The 20278-nt window shown below is 43.6% G+C and overlaps 2 protein-coding genes across 3 annotated transcripts in view; both read right to left on the bottom strand.

Moving 5' to 3' along the window:
- Nucleotides 1–4106: 4106 nt before the first annotated feature.
- Nucleotides 4107–4715, bottom strand: LOC107297608 (platelet glycoprotein Ib beta chain-like). Its single transcript, XM_015826971.1, has one exon. It carries the CDS (start codon nt 4713–4715, stop codon nt 4110–4112), a length of 606 nt encoding a protein of 201 aa, XP_015682457.1. The 3' UTR covers nt 4107–4109.
- A 6860-nt stretch (nt 4716–11575) lies between these two features.
- Nucleotides 11576–20278, bottom strand: part of SEPTIN5 (septin 5) — a 17728-nt gene continuing 9025 nt past the window's right edge. For both annotated transcript variants that reach the window (XM_015826969.1, XM_029286353.1), the window contains exons 3-11: nt 19338–19430; nt 18484–18607; nt 17605–17739; nt 15774–15891; nt 15247–15348; nt 14552–14648; nt 13766–13901; nt 13264–13366; nt 11576–11717 (exon numbers count right to left, since the gene is read on the bottom strand). In XM_015826969.1, coding sequence (XP_015682455.1) covers nt 11661–11717; nt 13264–13366; nt 13766–13901; nt 14552–14648; nt 15247–15348; nt 15774–15891; nt 17605–17739; nt 18484–18607; nt 19338–19430 — 965 coding nt within the window. In that variant the 3' untranslated portion in view covers nt 11576–11660. The remainder of the gene's footprint in view (nt 11718–13263; nt 13367–13765; nt 13902–14551; nt 14649–15246; nt 15349–15773; nt 15892–17604; nt 17740–18483; nt 18608–19337; nt 19431–20278) is intronic.

The raw sequence follows: 20278 nt of genomic DNA, 5'->3' as shown, positions 1-20278 counted from the left end.
TTAAGAAAAGATTGGACAGCCATTTGTCTGAAATGGTATAGGGTCTCCTGCTTGAGCAGGGGGTTGGACTAGAAGACCTCCAGAATCCCTTCCGACCCTATTATTCTACGTCCTATAATTATCTGGGTACATTAACCTAAATTCTGATAAATTTGGCTGCTCCATCACTGGAGGCATTTAAGAAAAGATTGGACAACCTATTTGTCTGAAATAGTAGAGGGTCTCCTGCTTGAGCAGGGGGTTGGACTAGAAGACCTCCAAGGTCCCTTCCAACTCTTATTATTCTACTTTCTAGGTTCTAGACAAGAAATTCTGCAACGCAAGCTTTGGCTGCTTGGGCTCATTGAGCGAGGCCTATATACTTTTGGCTCTTTGGGAGGGACTGGTCTCCTGTAAATTTAGTTCCTTCGCCGTCCTCTCCAATTTCCCATCTTCTTTCCAGCCTTCCTTTAGACTCTTTAAGACTTTCGTGGGTCACAGTTGGTGACTCTGTGCTTATTTTTCTGCTGTCGGGGAAAAATGCCCCAGAACAGGGACTGAATCCTTCTCCCATTAATCAAAGCTAACAAGCTTTCTGTAGGGAGACACAAAAATCCCTATGTTTTCTCCCTTAGTGCTGAAGCAAGGTCAGCTGGAGGCCGGTGTGGGAGGGAGGGCAGGGGCCTGGTCCATCCCCCCCCCTCAACCTCACCTCTAGTTAGATTAACATTTTATTCAGAAGCCTATTTATCAAAGTCAAGAGCATAGCATAAAGTGGCACCAGAAAGGGGGGGGGGAGAAAAAGCCTGAGCAGACAAGACTTATCATATATTTTTTTTCTCTCTCCACCCATTTCTCTGGCTTAAATTTTGTCCCACAACCCCACAACCACAACTTGGTGAGTTTTGTATCTGACCCATCCTGGCTCCCATGAAAAAAAAATTCTCGATATTTCATATGGAGCGAAACAGCTGAGATCAAAAGCCAGATTAAGCTTCCCAAGGTGCTATGATTTAAATTTAACAGAGCGAAGAGTTGGAAGGGACTCTGGAGGTCTTCTAGTCCATCCCCCTGCTCAAGCAGGAGACCCTATAGCATTCCAGATCAATGGCTGTCCAACCTTCGAGACCGCCTCCTGCCGCAGATTACCCCCCATCGACCTGTACGCTCCCACAGAGTGGGTCTCCTCAGGGTGCCGTCGGCCAGACAGTGCCGGCTGGCGACTCCCAGGGGGAGGGCCTTCTCTGTGGGAGCTCCCACCCTCTGGAACGAACTGCCCCCAGAGATCAGGGTGATCCCTGATCTCCCTTCCTTCCGCCGCGCCTTTAAGACATGGTTATTCCAGCTTGCAGGACTGGCCTAGGGGAAATTTTTAGAGGGGGTTTTAATTATATTTTAATTAGATCACAGTTAAATATTTCCTTTTTAATTAATTTTTAAACTTGTAATGTCATCTGTGTATTTTTACTTGATTGTTAGCCGCCCTGAGTCCGCAAGGAGAAGGGCGGGATATAAATTTAATTATTATTATTATTATTATTATTATTATTATTATTATTAATAATAATAATAATAATAATAATAATAATAATAATCTCGTCTTTAAAATCTTCAGTGTTGGAGCTCCCACAACTTCTGGAGGCAAGCTGTTCCACTGGTTAATTATTCTCGCTGTCAGGCAATTTCTCCTTAGTTCCAGGTTGCTTCTCTCCTTAGTTAGTTTCTATCCATTCTTGTCCTGCCTTCAGGGGCTTTGGAGGATAGGTTGACCCCCTCTTCTTTGTGGCAGCCCCTCAAATATTGAAACGCTATCATGTCACCCCAAGTCCTTCTTTTCATTAGTCTAGACATATCCAATTCCAGCAACCGTTCTTCATATGCTTTAGTTGAAGTCTACAAGTCATAAAAGGGCCAAGTTTGAAGACCCCTCTGTATTACAGGATATATATTATAGCAGGATATATAATATAAATATATATATATATACAGGATATATATTATTTTCTTTAAATATATATATATATATAATACCGTGCCGGTGACAGTTGTTCTATTGTATTCACGAATGGAGAAGTTCTATAATTTTTCTTGTCTAATCTGCAGATGGTTGGTTGCATACATTATTTGTATTAATAAAATACCAAAATTATCTTTGAGAAAGTAGGGAAATAAACCCAAGAAAATCCCACTCTTTATGCAAATTGGATTTTGTACAGAATCGAAGTAGGCGGGTTCTGTAACAGAGCCATCGTCTCAGAAATAAATCTCTTTTCTTCTTTGGCTGTGATGGAGAGAAAGAAGTTAACATTTGTTCTGGGAAGGGAAGACATCAATTTGCTAACCTAACCGTGAAAGAGCAGAAAACAAAGTTCAGTGGGGCTTGTGCGCCCTCTTGTGGGGACAGAGAAAATAATTTTCTGGAACTGAGATTTAAAAAAATATATATTATTTTTTAAATCAAATTGGCGTACATTGAAAAAGAGGGAGAGAGAAAGAGAGACATTGAGCAACACAAACTTCCTTGTGTTGTTAGAAAGAAAAAAAGCTTGTGGGACGATAGGTTTTTGAAGAGAAGTCCAAATCATCTCTCTCTCTCTGCTGAGTAATCTCTTTAACCTACATAATAAAAGAGTGAGAAGGGACCTTGGAGGTCTTCTAGTCCAACCTCCAGCTCAAGGAGGAGATCATGTACCATTTCAGACAAATGATTGTCCCATGTCTTCTTAAAAACTGCCCGTGAGTTTTTTAAAGAGGTTTAATAACTGAATTTTAGCAACTGGAGATTAAAAATTGAGGTTTAATAACTGAACTCCAGACTGGAGGGGAAGAAGGACCACATTAGTACGTTGAAATAATAATAATAAAAAAAGCAACAAGTATCGCCTGGCATTTAACAAAGTAAAAGAACACGGAAGGATTATACACAACTGGGACCAGAATGGCTTTTATAATAATAATAATAAAGTTGGAAGGGACCTTGGAGGTCATCTAGTCCAACCCCCTGCTCAGGCAGGAAACCCTGTACCATTTCAGACAAAGGGCTGTCCTTTCTCTTCTTAAAAACTTCCAGTGTTGGAGCATTCACAACTTTTGTTAGGCAAGGCAGTTGTTAAAAGAGCTGCCCCCGCTTTTACAACCTTTTTCTTTGTCGCGGCCGTTAACCGAATCACTAGTCATTAAGTGAATTGTGCGGTCAGTTAAGAGAATGTGGCTTTTCAGAAATGGCTGAGAAGGTCATCAACAGTGATCATTTGAGCCTGGGATGCTGCAATTGTCACAAATATATGCCCACTTGCCGAACGCCCAAACGTGGATTACGTGACCATGGGAAGGCAGTGGTGGAACTGCGAGGACCAGTTGTAAACTACTTTTCCAGTGTAATTGTAACTTCAAATGGTCACTAAATGAATTGTTGTAAGTCGAGGACTACCTGCACATAATAGGGGGCATCAGACAGTCTTGGGCGCGAGGGGGCTCAATCACGAGCCCCCAAACCATTTTTTTTTCAATTATAGGAAGAGTCCACAGAGTTTAAGTATGAAATGGTGGTCCAGCAAAAAGCCTCTTCCATTTTGTCGTTCTACAGTTATGTTTATCCATCCCAAATGTTCTGCGTAGAACAGGGGTCTTCAAACTTGGCCCTTTGGTGACTTGTGGACGTCAACTCCCAGAATTGGGAGTGCCTGGCTGAGTAATTCTGGGAGTTGAAGTCCACAAGTCATCAAAGGGCCATGTTTGAAGACCCCTGGCATAGAAGCTTCTTCTTCTTCTTCTTCTGAACGAAAAAGCAAGCATCTTCCAAGGTCCAAGGTTCTCCAGGAAATAAGGCAATTTGGGGGAAAGGCTATTCCTATCCCGTAATCAATCCATCAATCCTGTCCCAAAGGTGCTTTTTTTTTTTTTCAAAAGGCAACTGGACTTTCTTAGTTTGTTTCCTGGAAGACATTTCGCTTCTCATCCAAGAAGCTTCTTCAGTTGAAGCAGCAGCTTCCTGGAACGAAAGAAACGTCTTCACAAAACGTCTTCACAAGGAAAAAACAAAACAAAACAAGAAAGTCCAGTTGCCTTAAAAAACAAAAAAGCAGCTTTGGGACAACCATGACCTGGAAGACGGAGACTCTCCACAGACATCAGTCAAGGCTGCTCTTACGAGCGTTTTCCCACGGATCCGTATTCTCATAAAACTCCACCATTGTCCTCCTGGCTTCCTTGGCTATCCGCTGGAACCGGCAGATGTAGAAAACCACAAGGAGGAGCAAGATGGCCTGCACCAGGAGGAAGACGAAGAGGCAGATCTGGGCCACCAGAGCCACGCCGCAGTACCAGGACTGGCAGGTAGAGAGGATCTCGTCTTCGGACAGGTAGGTGATAATCCGACCTTGAAGGTGGGCGGGGCTGGAACACACCACGTCGCGATACAGAGTGCGATTCTCTTGCCACTGCAGCCAGGAGCGCAGGTAGAGAATGTGGCAGGTGCATTCCCAAGGGTTCCCCCGCAGGTAGACAGCCTGGAGGTGGTGCAGGTTGTCAAAGAGGCCTTTGGGGATGAAGGTCAGGTAGTTGTTGTTGAGATAGAGCTTGGTGGTTGAGGAGGAAAAGGAGAGGGGGATCATGTCGTCGCTGAGATCGGTTGACATGCAGTCAATGATGTTGGCGGCACAACGGCAAGGGCGGGGACAATCTGGGGTGACAAGAGGCAGCAGGCCGAGGGTGAAGAAGAAGCTGACGAGACTCATCTTCTGCTCTGAAAGAGACAGAAATTGTTAACTAGAGCCCAGGTAGAATAGAATAGAATAGAATAGAATAGAATAGAATATGGATAGAATAGAATAGAATAGAATAGAATAGAATAGAATAGAATAGAATAGAATAGAATAGAATAGAAAGGATATAGAATAGAATAGAATAGAATAGAATAGGAAGGATATAGAATAGAATAGAATAGAATAGAATAGAATAGAATAGAATAGAATAGAATAGAATAGAATAGAATAGAATAGAATAGAATAGAAAGGATGAAGAATAGAATAGAATAGAATAGAAGCTGGAAGGGACCTTGGAGGTCTTCTAGTCCAGCCCTCTGCGCAAGCAGGAGAACCTATACCGCCTCAGACAGGTGAATGTCTAGTCTCTTCTTAAAAATCTCCAGTGATGGAGCGCCCAGGATTTATGGAGGCAAACTGTTCCACTGGTCCTCACTGTCAGGAGTTCTAGGTTGCTTCTCTCCTTGAATAGATCTGAGATCAGTTAATCAGAATAGAGCTGGAAGGGACGTGGGAGGTGTTCTAGTCCAGCCCCCTGCTCAAGCAGGAGATCCTATACCATCTCAAACAAATGACTGTCTAGCACCTCTTCTTAAAAACCTCCAGTGATGGAGCGCCCACGATTTCTGGAGGCCAGCTGTTAATTATCCTCACTATCAAGAAGTTTCTCCTTAATTCCAGGTTGCTTCTCTCTTTGATCAGTTTCCACCCATATAACTGAAACCAGTTGAGGACTTACCTCTGTCTGGAGCGTCTCTCTGGAATGAGACACGAAGGACAACTGACTGGCAGAGCAAACATCAGCAGAAATAGAGTTGATAACCTCCATGTGTGTTCCAGAAAGATAACAAGAACGCTTCTTCTCCTTAGTCATTCTGTGGCAATCCCTGGAAGCTGCCCTCTGTCGGGGACTTTATTTTTAAACTGGCATCTCTGAGTATCACATCTGGAAAAGGCTCAAATGCAAGCAAGGTTGTAACAAAGCCTCTTGATGGGAGTCCAGGAACTGTGTAACATCTTGGTTATTCACTTCACGGCTGAATTAATTTAACAACTTCCCAAGTGCAGGCAGGACATTGGCCCATAAAACAAACTGATGAGTTGCCTCGGACGAGGCATCCCCAAAAGATGCTAACCGGACTTAAACTAACCAGGTTTAATGGGTTCTGGAAATGGGGTGATGGTTCTATCATTGTCATGAGCTCACTAATGCAATTCTGCAAATATTGAGGAGAAAATTCCACTGTATCTCAGGTGGAAATTTAAGAATCCTGGGGTTTACTCCTATGCCCATGGACCCCTACAATTTCCATGTCTCTGCTTGCAAACTGTCTCCAACACGGCTTATTATCACGCCCAGTAATAATACTACTACTAATAATAATACTAATAATAATAATACTACTAATACTAATACTAATACTAATAATAATAAAGTTGGAAGGGACCTTGGAGGTCATCTAGTCCAACCCCCTGCTCAGGCAGGAAACCCTATACCATTTCAGACAAATGGCTGTCCAAACTCTTCTTAGAAACATCCAGTGTTGGAGCGTTCACAACTTCTGGAGGCAGGTTGTTCCACTGATAAATTGTTCTTACTGTCAGGAAATTTCTCCTTAGTTCCAGGTTGCTTCTCTCCTTGATGAGTTTCCATCCGCTGCTTCTTGTCCTGCCTTCTGGTGCTTTGGAAAATAGGTTAATCCCCTTTTTTGTGGCAGCCCCTCAAATATTGGAACCCTGCTATCCTGTCACCCCTGGTCCTTCTCTTCATTAAACTAGACCTACCGAATCCCAGCAACCGTTCTTCATATGTCTTAGCCTCCAGTCCCCGATCATCTTTGTTGCTCTTCTCTGCACTCTTTCTAGAGTCTCAATATCTTTTTTACATTGTGGTGACCAAAACTGGATGCTGTATTCCAGGTGTGGCCTTACCAAGGCATTATAAAGTGATATTAACACTTCATGTGATCTTGATTCTATCACTAGCTATATCCAGCTATTGTAGTTTGCAAGCCATGTTTACGGTGTGTGATTGCAACCCAATTTGGTGATTAGTCCAACTATCTTTAAATGGTGGTTCAGTATGACGGACAAACCCTAGTAATGAATCAAGGCAGCTCAAAAGGTCTAAAATGATACTTCAAATGGTAACCAGATGTTAATGAGTTTATCTTGCAGATAATCAAAGCCCTCCCAAGATGGATGGGTAGAAAGTATCAGAGCAACAGGTAAACTGGGCAGAAGAGAAGGGTGAAAAATTCAACGTCTGATTTTGAGCAATCGTCAACCAACCTGATAGAGCGTTTAGGTTAGTAATTGTGTCAAAATGAGTTACAACGAACAGGCAGTGTGGTGTAGCGGTGAAAGTCTTGGATGAGGAGTAAGGTTCAAGTCTACTATTAGATCCAGAGATTGATTCCCTCTGAGGGAAAAGGTGCTTTTTCAAGAGGCAACTGGACTTTCTTGTTTTGCTTTGAAGACGTTTCGCTTCTCATCCAAGAAGCTTCTTCAGCTCTGACTGGATGGTGGGGAATGGAAGGATTTATATTCCTTCCTCCAAGTGGCCTCAACGGCTCTCTAAAAATGGAAATGATCAGCTGTCTGCAAGGAGTATAAATCCTTCCATTCCCCACCATCCAGTCAGAGCTGAAGAAGCTTCTGGAATGAGGTGAAATGTCTTCAAATAAAAGTAAGGAAGGCCAGTTGCCTCCTGAAAAAAAAAAGCACCTTTGGGACAATCATGAGCTGGATGACTGAGAATCTCCATAGTTATTCCCACTGATCTTTTGAGCCCTCACTCTCAGCCCCAAAGCCAGGATAGTCCACGGCTGAAGATTCTGGATTAGGAATAGGGAGATTCAACCTTCTGGACCATCCATGACCATAAATGGGGAGATATGGAGGCCGTTCCTCCTTCTCCGCCCCTAGAAAACCTCCAAGGTCCCTTCCAACTCTTTTATTCTGTTCTGTTAAATAAATTTATAGAGACGCTCCCGCCGTTGTGAAACGGCCTCTCCTTCAACGATCAACTTCAAGCCACAAAAAGGACAAATTCACAATGTGTTGCCCCCAGATGGGGGAACCGTTCTGGCCAACAACAGCCAAACCTTTCCTCTGTTAGATGCCCAGGAACCAACATCCCAGATTAGAACTCTGCCCTGAAGGAAGAGCAAAAAAAAAATGGCCACGTCTTGTGATAAAAACACGCCACGAAAAGGATAACTGGCCTCTGGGTGAGATTTGAAAGTCTCAGAACCAAATGGAATATAGGTGGTTCTCAAGTTACGTCCCTAAGGGAGCCTGCTTGTCAGATAAGTCAATTTCGCGATCTTTTTTCAAGGGGACATTAAGCAACCTTAGTGGTCGTAAAGTGAACGCCACGGTCGTTAAGCAAAACCAACGGTCCACTATGGACGCGGTCTGGCCGAAAAGCAGAAGAAAAGGCAAAAGTGTTGTAAAATGGGGTCATGTGACCGAAGGGAGGGAGTAACTTCAAATCCAGGTTGTAAATTCCCCCCCCTCAGAACTTTGAATGGTTGCTAAGCAACCGGTCTAATTCGGGGCCTACCTGTAAACCCCAAGCTCCTCAGCCTGAAACGTTTCAAACAAATGACAATCTTATCCCCCCTAAAAGAATGGGGCACCAACAGGAATAGACCAAGGACCCCCACTCCTCTTTTCTCCTTCTGCTTTTGAAGGCGACATTATTTTTTAAAAAAAATCACACTAACCTATAAGAGATCTTCAAAAACCAGTTTTTTGGATGCGGATCAACAACAGAAACACAGTTCTGCTTTTTTTTCGTTTACTTCTTTTTGATCAGTCCGGGGAGTAGCAAACATTATATTAATATCCAATGGATCATCATCATTTTAATAAAACGGATATATTTTAAAAGGTCTTCGGATCACGACGACGAAATATCCCACCAAATATTTACAAAAAATGGAACGATGCACCAAGGAAAGCCGAACGCAAGGCCGCAGCCGGAGCGACAAAAGGCAGAATCAGCATTTGGAAAAAGGGGTGGAGGGGGGGGTGGGGGTGGGAGCAGCCCGAAAAAAGGAAGAAAAAAAAATCCACGGCACGAAGAATATTTCCCCACAAAGCTACTTTCTTTCTAGGAAAATAAATAAATAGAGGCATGCAAAGTGGGGCCAGAAAAAAAACAACAGCACGGATGTTGGGAGCACGGAGGGCTGATCACCGATCCTGGGTGCAAGTCAGCGCATAAGGACAGGCTTCATACACTCCCCTTGAAAGTGCGATGTAGCTAGGGACTCACACACACACACACCCCGAAAGACACACATACAGACACACACACGCACACTAATGCTGTTTTTGAACAATTTGGGTTTCAACCAGTGTTCCTTCAACCTTGGTGGCTTGGAGAGGGGTAGACTTCAACTCCCAGAATTCCTCTAATCAAATTAATTTGGGAATGAAATCAAATTTGGGTTGTTGTTGTTTTTTCAGTCTCCAAATAAGATCCTCTGGTTGAATTTGCAGCGGAGCGGATTTTAACCCAAGACACAGCTGCCCACTGGGGAGATGGAAAGAACCACGTTGCGTTCGTTCACAACGAAGAAAAATGTGAATTTTGAAGCAGCTCAGAACCCCCACACCCCCCAAAAAAAACCCAGTTGCAATTATTAACTTCTAAAAGGGACAGGAGAGGAAAACAATGAACATGTAATGGGAAAGTCATGTTATTGATGGCATTTTGTGCTGGCTGACAAGGGACTTGAAATCAAATTTGGGTTGTTGTTTTTTTCCAGTCTCCAAATAAGATCCTCCACTTGGGGGGAAAAAAAAAACCAACACATCGTGAAATGCTGAACGTAACACGGTTTGGTGAAGATGTGAGTGTGAGCGTGTCTTAATTTCTTATTTTAGAGTAGTTTGTTGGTGCGGGGAAAAATAAGTGTATCTTTTGTCAACAGGGCACAAAACTATTATTAAAAAAAAAAAAAGCATCCAGCTGGTTATATGCATTTCTGGAAGGGAGAGGGGATCCTTATCTCACTTCAACAGGCCAATGTGTTATCATTTCCTCTTGCTTAAAACACACACACACACACACACACACACACACACACAACAGAGAAACACAGAAAGCCAAAAAAAAGGCTTTGCAGCACCAAGTTGGCCAGAAAAAAAAAAGGAGGAGAATACGAGGAAGAAGGGAAAGTACTTAGCATTTTGGATTTTAAAGCAAAATGGGATATACAGGGACGTAGGGACATTTAACACAGCCTGTTTGCAGCCTTTCAAAGCAGCTGCTTCACTTTCTGGATCGCACAGCCGTAGAAGGAATGGACTTGAATTAGTTTTCCTTATTGGATTTTTGCTGACAAGGAGCATCAGATGAAGCTTATGGATATTTTTTTCCCTTAAGAGATGGAACTATGGAAAGGGAGACGAGAGAGATTATTAGGTTATATTTAGAGATGCTGACAAGCTAAGAATTATTATTATTTTTTTACTTGCTAGGGTAATGGGGCAGTTGTTCTTTTTCTGTTTTTCCTTTTTTCCCCTCCCTTTTTTTTTTGTACACTGGGTTTCTTTTTTGTTTTTTTCTTAAGAGATGAATTGGGGGGGGGGAGAGAGATCAGATTGTATTTGAGATGCTGACAAGCTATGAATTAATTTAATTTTTTGTACAGGCTGGGGTGATGAGGAAGTTACTCCTTCCATTTTCCTTTTTTCTTCCCTTTTTTTGGCTCACTTGCTTTCTTTTCGCCTTTTTCTCTTCGTATTGCTCATCCTCGGTATTTGCTCTTATTTAATTTATACGTCTTCATAAAATTATTTGGGAGGGGAAACTACAAAACCCACGATGCACCAACAAACCGAGCTTCTCATACAGGGAGTATTTTTGCATCGAAACAAAAAAAAAATGACTGAGCTTCAAAGGAGTCCCAAAACAAACTCTTGGTTCAAGTTTTGTTCCTGCCCAGTGGGAATTGGGACACCCTGCAAAGATATTACTTGGGGGAAAGAATCTACCGAGCAACTTAAAGAATCAATATAGAACTTTATCGGTGGATCCTGGTTTTTTTTTTTTTTCTATGTCTGGCAAAAAGGGAAATATAGAGTTGTGTGCAAAGACAAAAGGCAGACTCTCAAAGTACAGATGCAAAACTTGGGTCAGTTGGAAAAATCAGCCAACTAGGGAGAGATAGGCCGTTTAAAGAAAAGACTCACACAACTTTGCATTCTGACCCACAAAACGTAGTTCACACCTTCTTCCACCCTGCCCAGAAAGGCCTTGCATTTTTTCAGAGAGTAGAACAGGGTGGAGAATCAACCAGGAATGAAGACCGCCATCCAAAGCCTTTCCCCCAAAAAACACAGCCACCTTTCTGCTCCTTATCTCAAAACAGGCAGGGAAAGAACCAACCTTTTCCCAAGCAAAATCAAATCTGCCTGGGAAGTCTCACAAGCATTTTGTTCAGATATTCGTAAGAATGTCATTCCCCCCCCCTCCCCAGCACAAAAAGGGCAGGTGTTAAGAAAGGGAGGGGGAGGAATGAAAGAAGAGAAGGCGAGGAAGAAGGAGAGGAAGGAAGTCATACAGCACCGTGGTTAGTAGTAAACATTTAACGTGCACGTTCACAGAGTCCTCACATCTCAATACGACCCCAGAAATTTTTCATTTAAATACTAGAATGCTCTCGGGAGAAGAGTTTAGTACACCTGTTCTGAAAGAACAGAGGTTCTTCCCCATCTTGAGGACATGTTGCAAGGCCGTTCAAACAGCTTCGGAGGGAGAAGGTGGGATGGCGTCTCTCGCTCGCAAGTCTCTTCGCTCGTTTGGTTCGTAGGAAAAGATTTCCTGAAGCAGCTTCCCAGGCAGATGGACCCAAGGGTGGTGCAAAACACCCCCGTCGCTCCCTTCATCCTGGTTTCGTCTTAATGCTCTTGAATTTGCTGTTGCATTTTCTGCAGCATCTCCTGCATTCTTCGCAGCTGCGGAGAGATAAGGAAGAAGGGGTTAAAAAAAAAAAAGGGGGGGGAGGTTGTCACCGTTTTTGTTTAAAAATAAATAAAGGAAGGAAGACCAAACTTTGTTGATTCATCTTCCGCTCATCTCCAAGCCCTGTGAAGGGCTCTCCCTTAAGGCAAGGGCTAAAAATATCTTTCGGGGAATTTGATTCCCAGACGGCTGGATCGATGCTTGGTTTTCGGAACCGAATCGTAAAATTGAATAGCATCCTCCCATCAGATCCTTTTTAAGATTAAATTAGTCGGTTCCGTTCAGAATGGAGAAAGAGCTTTTTCCGAATCAATTGCAAATCCAAATCAAATGGAGAAAAATCAGTTGTTGGTGTTCTCTGACTATGGTGGTCTGCTTGCAGACGTTTCGCTACCTGACTAGGTAACATTATCAGTGCTAGGGAGTGTGGAATTGCTCCCTGTTTATATACGGTTACATACAGTTGCTTGCCCCACCACTGATGATGTAGGGGTGGTGTGTTCTCCTTGGTGATTCCTTGATTAAGGCATTGTTTTCTGTTTGATTGTTTGTCGGGTGTTAATCCCTGCTTATCTGGGTGTTGGTTACTGGAGAAAATGTGTTCTGCTCTTTGGGTTTTCTTAGCTTTATTATGTCTTTGGAGTAGTAGTAGTAGTAGTAGTAGTAGTAGTAGTAGTAGTAGTAGTAGTAATAATAATAATAATAATAATAATAATAATAATAATAATAATAATAATAATAATAATAATAATAATAATAATAATAATAATAAAGTTGGAAGGGACCTTGGAGGTCATCTAGTCCAACCCCCTGCTCAGGCAGGAAATCCTATACCATTTCAGACAAATGGCTGTCCAGTCTCTTCTTGAAAACCTCCAATGATGGAGAACCCATAACATCTGGAGGCATGTCGTTCCACTGATTAATTATTCTAACTGTCAGTAAATTTCTCCTCAGTTCCAGGTTGCTTCTCTCCTTGATTAGTTTCCATCTGTTGCTTCTTGTCCTGCCTTTGGGTGCTTTGGAGAATAGCTTGACTCCCTCTTCTTTGGGGCAGCCCCTGAGATTTTGGAAGACTGCTATCATGTCCCCCCTCAACCTTCTCTTCATTAGACTAGACCTACTGAATTCCAGCAACTGTTCTTTATATGTTTTAGCCTCCAGTCCCCTGATCATCTTTGTTGCTCTTCTCTGCACTCTTTCTAGAGTCTCAACATCTTTTTTACATCGTGGTGACCAAAACTGGATGCTGTATTCCAAGGCCTTGTAAAGTGGTAAAGTATTTACCGGTGGTTAATTTCTACGTCTCTGTTGATGCTAATCAATATTGTTGATGGCTGATAGTTACTTAGTTGGGAAACATCTGCAAGCAAACCACCAAGCTCAAAGAAGCACCAAGGACTCCACAGTTTAACCCTGAGCTAAAATCTTCTCTGTTATTGAGGTAATAGTCATGACCTACGACCATAATGGGCAGATTCCATTACGGTCATAACTCAAGGACTACCCGTATTTAAAACAGCATCTCCAGCAGCTCACCTCTTCGTCCTTCATCTTGATCAGCTTCTCCGTCTCGGCATCTGGGGTCGGAAGTGGCAAGATGGGAATTGGACTTTCTATTCGGTTGTCCTGAGTCAGTTTGCTGAAAAGGAGGATTTAAATTTCACTTCTGTAAATCAGCCTCAGTTCTTCCCTGCTTTCACTGAAGCAACGACGTCAAAAAGTAAACCATTTTGAAGCCTCAGCTATGACTACGAAGGAGGTTGAAGGCCTCCAAGGTCCCTTCCAACCCCATTATTCTATGTTCTAAGTCAGGGGTCTTCAAATTTGGCCCTTTTATGACTGGTGGACTTCAACTCCCAGAATTCCTCAGCCAGGCACGCTGGCTGAGGAATTCTAGGAGTTGAAGTCCACAAGTCATCAACGGGCCAAGTTCGAAGACCCCTGTTCTAAGTCTTGGTGCACCTTCCAACCTTCATGAGTTGATGCCAAGGGCGGACTCAGACATACCTGTCCATATCTGACCGATCAGGAAACTCACCTGGTCATCTGTTGGATGCACTGTGCCCGATAGTTCTCATAATGAACGTCACAAGTTACATCTTTCAGGTCATGCATATGGGTTCGGATCAGCATGTTGCGTAGCTTCACGAAGTCACAGTGTGCTTGGTTCTCCACTAGGGAAGCAGAAAGACATCTTTCTGGAGTTGTGTGTGTGTGTGTGAACAACTCAACCCATCAATACATTAAAAAGAGTCCACTAATCAGTCTGTAGCGGAAAGACACCAGAGTCAACGAACAACGGGCAGAGAGATCTTCTCATCTGCCGTATTTCCCCGAAAATAAGACCCAACTGGAAAAGAAGCCCTAGCATGGTTTTTTTCAGGACGCTCGTAATATAAGCCCAACCCCAAAAATAAGCCCTAGTTAAGATGGTCAGCCAGATGGACGCATTTAGTACATATATCCCCCAAAATAAGACTTAATCGGAAAATAAGCTCTAATAAATTAATATAAGACCCGCTCTTATTTTGGGGGAAACACAGCATCACCTCCATGATAGATCTCCATCCACTAACAGTCCCCATCTCTAAAAGGACAAATGGGAACATCTACTAGCCTGATTGGAATATGTCGAGATCAACCAGCATCGGTTCTAACCCTAAATTGACCATCGCAGAAGCTCATAACTAAATCTTTCAGACTCTTTTGGCCTTCAGAGCTTCGTTGCTCCCAAATCTGGAAGTTTCACTTAGATCTCCAAGAAAATAGCTCAAGAGATCCTTGTGTTCCGAGGGTCCGTGTTCAAGTCAACTAGACGGCTTACCTTCCACAATGCCCCAGGGGTAGAGTCTTCCTCGGACCCTCTGCCCCTTGGCTTCGACCACCGTGTTGCTACCAATGACTGCAAAGGGTGCGCTCTCCTGGTGCAAACACAAGATGTGATGAGAAGTTAGGAGAACCGCAATCAAGAGAGATTGCCTACCCTGGACACCCATTAGAAAAGCTGCTCTTATTCTATTCTGCCCTTATTCTATTCTATTCTATTCTATTCTATTCTATTCTATTTCCATTCCGTATTCTATTCTATTCTATTCTATTCTATTTCCATTCCATATTCTATTCTATTCTATTCTATTCTATTTCCATTCCATATTCTATTCTATTCTATTCTATTCTATTCTATTTCCATTCCATATTCTATTCTATTCTATTTCCATTCCATATTCTATTCTATTCTATTTCCATTCCATATTCTATTCTATTTCCATTCCATATTCTATTCTATTCTATTTCCATTCCATATTCTATTCTATTCTATTCTATTCTATTCTATTCTATTCTATTCTATTCTATTCTATTCTATTCTATTNATAATAATAATAATAATAATAATAATAATAATAATAATAATAATAATAATAATAATAATAATAATTTAATTTATATACCGCCCTTCTCCCGCAGGATTACCTTAATGTAATCTATACTTGAGTCTCAGAATGACTTAGTTTTGCTCACCTTCAGTTCTCTATCTTGTTGCTTGAAGTCTTCATCTTCGTCAGAGTCGCATTCGGGAAACTGGTAAACTTTCATTCCAAACTTATCAATCTCTTCCCGGATCTGACAAAAACATTACCATTCAAATCATATTAGACTCCCCTGCATTGCAATGTATTCTTTGCCTAAGAGACATGGTAGCGCAGTGGTTAGAATGCAGTTACTGCAGGTTGACTCTGCCCATGGCCAGCAGTTCGATCCTGACCAGCTCAAGGTTGACTTAACCGTGAAAGCCAACTTTGGGTGACTTTGGGCCAATCCCTAGGAGACGCTGAGTTCTAGTCCCGCCTTCGCCACGAAAGCCAACTGGGTGACTTTCAGCCAGTTCCTCTTTCTCAGCCCAGCCCACCTCACAGGGTTGTCGTTGTGGGGAACATAAGAGGAGGAAGGCGTAATTAGTACGTTTGCCACCGTCAGCTCTTTATACAAATCATAAAGGTAGGAATAAAATAAAACAGTCTTTGGAAAAAAAGCAATTTTCTGCCCACCCGTTCTTTTAGCTTCTTGATCTCGGAGGGAACAAGGCAATCGGCTTTCGCAATGAGGGGGACGATGTTCACTTTTTCATGGAGCGCCTTCATGAATTCCACATCCACCGGCCTTAGTCTGCGGCACAAAAGGGGGCGAGAAGACAAAATCTCAGCTCGTCAGGTTGGCTTCTTAGAAACGAAGCTAGATGTGGTACTAGATAAATTCCCTCCCAGCTGAATTCCAGAACCAGACAGGACAGCAACTTGGATGTGACAAAGAGAAATCTAGTGTCAAGTTCAAGAAGTCAGGAAGCAGGACACAGTTCAAAAATGTACTACAAATCCCACTCCTTTCTAGCACTGATGATGTTACCTAGTTGGGTCATGAAATATCTGCAAGAAAACAAGCAAGCTCAGAGAATACTCAGGACCCCACAGTTGTCCTCCTACTCCTACTCCTCCTCCTCCTCCTCTCCCCCCCCTCCTCCTCCTCCTCTTAATCCCACTCCTTTCTAGCACTGATCATGGAGTAAAAGACTCCAGCACCTTCCCACCAGCAACCAGCACTCAGATCAGCCTAGATCAACTCCAAGGTCACCTTCAGACCAACATTCAAGTAAGCAATGCCCCAGTGCCACAGAGCCATTAGTAAACAGCCCAACCAAAGAATGCCTAAGATCGCTCCCACCCACCCAGACAGGCGAGACCCCAGAATATAAACCAACAGCAAATAGCAATCCTTCCTGACACTGATGATGCTACCTAGTTAGGGTAATGAAACGTCTGCAAGAAAACAAGGAAGCAGTCCTTCCTTCCTTCCTTCCCATAAATTCCACTCCCTTGTAGCACTGATGATGTTACCTAGTTTGGGTAATGAGATGTCTGCAGAAAATAAGCAAGTTCAGAGACCACCCAGGACCCCACAGAAAACGAGCAAGAAAACGAGCAAGCAGTCCTTCCTTCCTTCCTTCCTTCCTTCCTTCCTTCCTTCCTTCCTTCCTTCCTTCCTTCCTTCCTTCCTTCCTTCCTTCCTTCCTTCCCATAAATTCCACTCCCTTGTAGCACTGATGATGTTATCTAGTTTACGTCATGAAATGTCTACAAGAAAATAAGCAAGCTCAGAGAGCACCAAGGACCCCACAGTCGTCTCCTCCTCCTCCTCCTCCTCCTCCTCCTCCTCCTCCTCCTCCTAACCCCATCCCTTTCTAGTACTGATGATGTTACTTAGTTTGGGTCATGAAACATCTGCAAGAAAACAAGCAAGCTCAGAGAGCACCAGGACCCCACAATCCTCCTTCTCCTCCTCCTCCATTCTGCAAACCCCCCTTCCTTCTAGCACTGATGATATTACCTAGCTGGGTCATGAAACATCTGCAAGAAAGCTCAGAGAGCACCCAGGACCCCACAATCCTCCTCCTTCTCTTCCATTCTGCAAACCCCCCTTCCTTCTAGCACGGATGATATTACCTAGCTGGGTAATGAAACATCTGCAAGAAAACCACCCAGCTCAGAGAGCAACAGGGACCCCTCATTTCAACTCTGAACTACAAATCTCCTCCTTTATTGCCATGCTACCTACACAAGGCAAATTGGTGCAAGATAAGAGTCAACGGGCTTCAAGGGAGGTGGACTTAGGTGTGGTGTAGAGGCTCCAGGTGCATTTGACCTCGCCCTCAAACCCAGCCTGGTCGTCTCCTACAGCAGGGGTCTCCAATGCTGGCTGAGGCATTCTGGGAGTTGAAGTCCAACAAGTCTTAAAGTGGCCAAGGTTGGGGACCCCTGTCCTACAGCATAACAACTGTAGAAGCTGCATCCAACACTCGCCGCCATGGTTCGATCGTGGCCTTACCCGTGTCCAAACGGCGAGATAAAATAGAGGCAACAGTGAACGCGATTGTCTTGGATATTCTTCCGGTTGAGGCCGCTCTCATCCCGGAAGTATTGTTCAAACTGCTGGTCGACATAGTCGGTGATCGGCTTCCAACTGTACAGCAGAAGCAAGGAAAACAAAAGCAATTAGTTCCCGGCATCAGCGGTGGCGAAAAATAATTAAATAAATGCAGGCAGTCCTTGACTTATGACCACAACTGAGCCGACAACACTGGAAGTTTTTAAGAAGAGACTGGACAGCCATTTGTCTGAAATGGTATAAGGTTTCCTGCCTGAGCAGGGGGTTGGACTAGATGACCTCCAAGGTCCTTTCCAACTTTACTATTATTATTATTATCATCATCAAAGTTTCTGCTGCTAAGCAAGATAGTTGTTAAGTGAGTTTGGTCCCTTTTTATGACCTTTCGCGCCAGAAGGACGCCAAAGGGGATCACGTGACACACTGCAACCGTCTTAAGTACATGCCAGTTGCCAACCGTCTGAATTTTGATCACGTGATCACGGGGATGAGGCAACGGTTGCGTGAAAAAACGTTCGTTAAGTCACTTGTTTTCGGTGCCATTGTGATTACGAGCGGTCACTAAAGCAAACTGTTGTAAATCACGGACTATCGGTGTGACATTTTTGACTGCACGGACAGGAGACCTCGGACCAATGTAATGGAAGGTCTGGTGGTTGGCCTCCCGGAGGGTGTTAGCTTTGGTTAGTTTTAATCTTGGTTAATGTGGATGCAGATGTGTCTTTCTCGGTCACGCAGAGAGGTTCAGGAGGAGCTCAGAGAACGGATGAGTTGAAATTAAGTGGGTTTTGAGCAACCTCGGTCAAAAGAGGGACTCACCACTCTGAGTTGTTGACAGCATCTCCAAAGCCTGGGGTGTCAACTATGGTCAACTTCAGCTTGACCCCTTTCTCTTCGATGTCCACAGTATGTTTCACAATCTCTACTGTCTGATTTATTCTTTCTTAATAAGATAAGGACGGAGGGAAAAACAACAATGGGAAGTTAGCACCGTGACCTTCTCCAAGTCCCATGATCTTCTCCAAGTGCTAACCACGACTAACCAATTCGTGGGTAGCACCGCGATCTTTCCCAAGTCTCATTCATTACACCAGTGGTTCTCAACCTTTTTAATGCCGCGACCCCAACCGGTCGTAAGTCGAGGACTAAACCGGTCATAAGTCGAGGACTAAACCGGTCGTAAGGCGAGGACTACCCAACCGGTCGTAAGTCGAGGACGTTCCCTGCCCGGGAGCGCCACACATGCGTGGTTCCGCCCCCTGCGCCGGCCGAGGCGTAGCTGGCAAGCGGCAGAGACGGAGCAGGCTGACCACCAGCTGGCCCAGCCCAAGGGAGGTAAGGCACCCGCCGGAAAAGGGGAAAAAAATGGCAGACAGCCTTGCTTGGCGACCCCCATGAAATGGTCGATCGACCCCAAATGGGGTCCCGACCCACAGGTTGAGAACCACTGCATTACACCCAAGCAGGCTTTCAGCTATTCCACGATATAATTTTGGGCCAGGAAAGATCTGGTCTATGACCCAGCTCATTTTGTAAAAATCAGATCCTCGCAGATTACAAAGACACCCACCCACCAGGCTTCGACCAAGAATAAACAGTTAAGATCCACAAGTTGTAAACATTATGGGAATTGCGCTATTGGGTTGATCACAAGGACTAAATAAGATGGGTACCCTCGGCGTTGAGAAGCTTTCGGTCTTTGTAGAGATCTGTCAAGAAGAGGCTGTTCACCAGGGTTGATTTGCCCAGACCAGATTCTCCTGAAAGAACAAAAATCAAGCAATTAAAAAAATAAATAAATCTTGGAACGAGTCTTGAATCTTCAGAAATGGCACAGCAGAACTAACACTATCCTCTCTGTGCCCGATTTTTTTATTTAGAACATTCTGTCCTTGGAGAGCTACAATATTTCAGTCTAATTTTTAATCTTCATTCTCAGTCCTTGTAGAAAAAATTGTATTATATGGATAAAGGAGGATTTGGCGTATTCTGGGCTAGGGGTCCCCAACTTCCGGGCCATGGACCAACACCGGGCCGCAGCATGCCAGCAACTGGTCCACACAAACAAGCAAAGCCCCATCGGCAGGATGCAGGCAGCACGCGAAACCGGCCCCTCTCCGGTCCACAGAAAACCCTCTCCCCACGGAACCGGTCCCTGGTGCTCAAAAGGTTGGGGGGCGCTCTTCTAGGCAAATGCATGCACTCTTCCCCCCCCCCCAAGAAAGGTAAAATACAATCAACATCATCGGAATCAAGGCCAACCACTCAAAATTGCCAGCAGATGTAGGCATTTATCAATCTCTGAATTTCTATTACAGAGGAAGTTGAAAAAGAGGAATCAAACAAGTCCCAGATACAAACAAAATAAATTAACTGATTTACCTATGTAGGGGGGAAACATTAAAAGCAGTATTCAACAAGTCCCAATGCATTTCTGTCAAAAAATGGCCCATAAATTTAGCAAGGGTTAATTTTGTAAAAATAAAAATTGCATTTGTGCACGTGCGTGTGTGTGTCTTTAGTCTGGAAGCATGCAAATATTCTCCTGGGATTTAAAGTTTATCCTGATGAAAATCTGTTTATGCTTGAATTAAACTTGGCCTCTGAGGGAGGG

The sequence above is a fragment of the Protobothrops mucrosquamatus genome, unplaced genomic scaffold, assembly GCF_001527695.2.
Source record: "Protobothrops mucrosquamatus isolate PMUCROS unplaced genomic scaffold, P.Mucros_1.0 scaffold3411, whole genome shotgun sequence".
Taxonomy (NCBI): Eukaryota; Metazoa; Chordata; class Lepidosauria; order Squamata; family Viperidae; genus Protobothrops; species Protobothrops mucrosquamatus.
The sequence above is the reverse complement of the archived record's forward strand: the minus strand, read 5'-3'. Positions and strand labels throughout refer to the sequence as shown.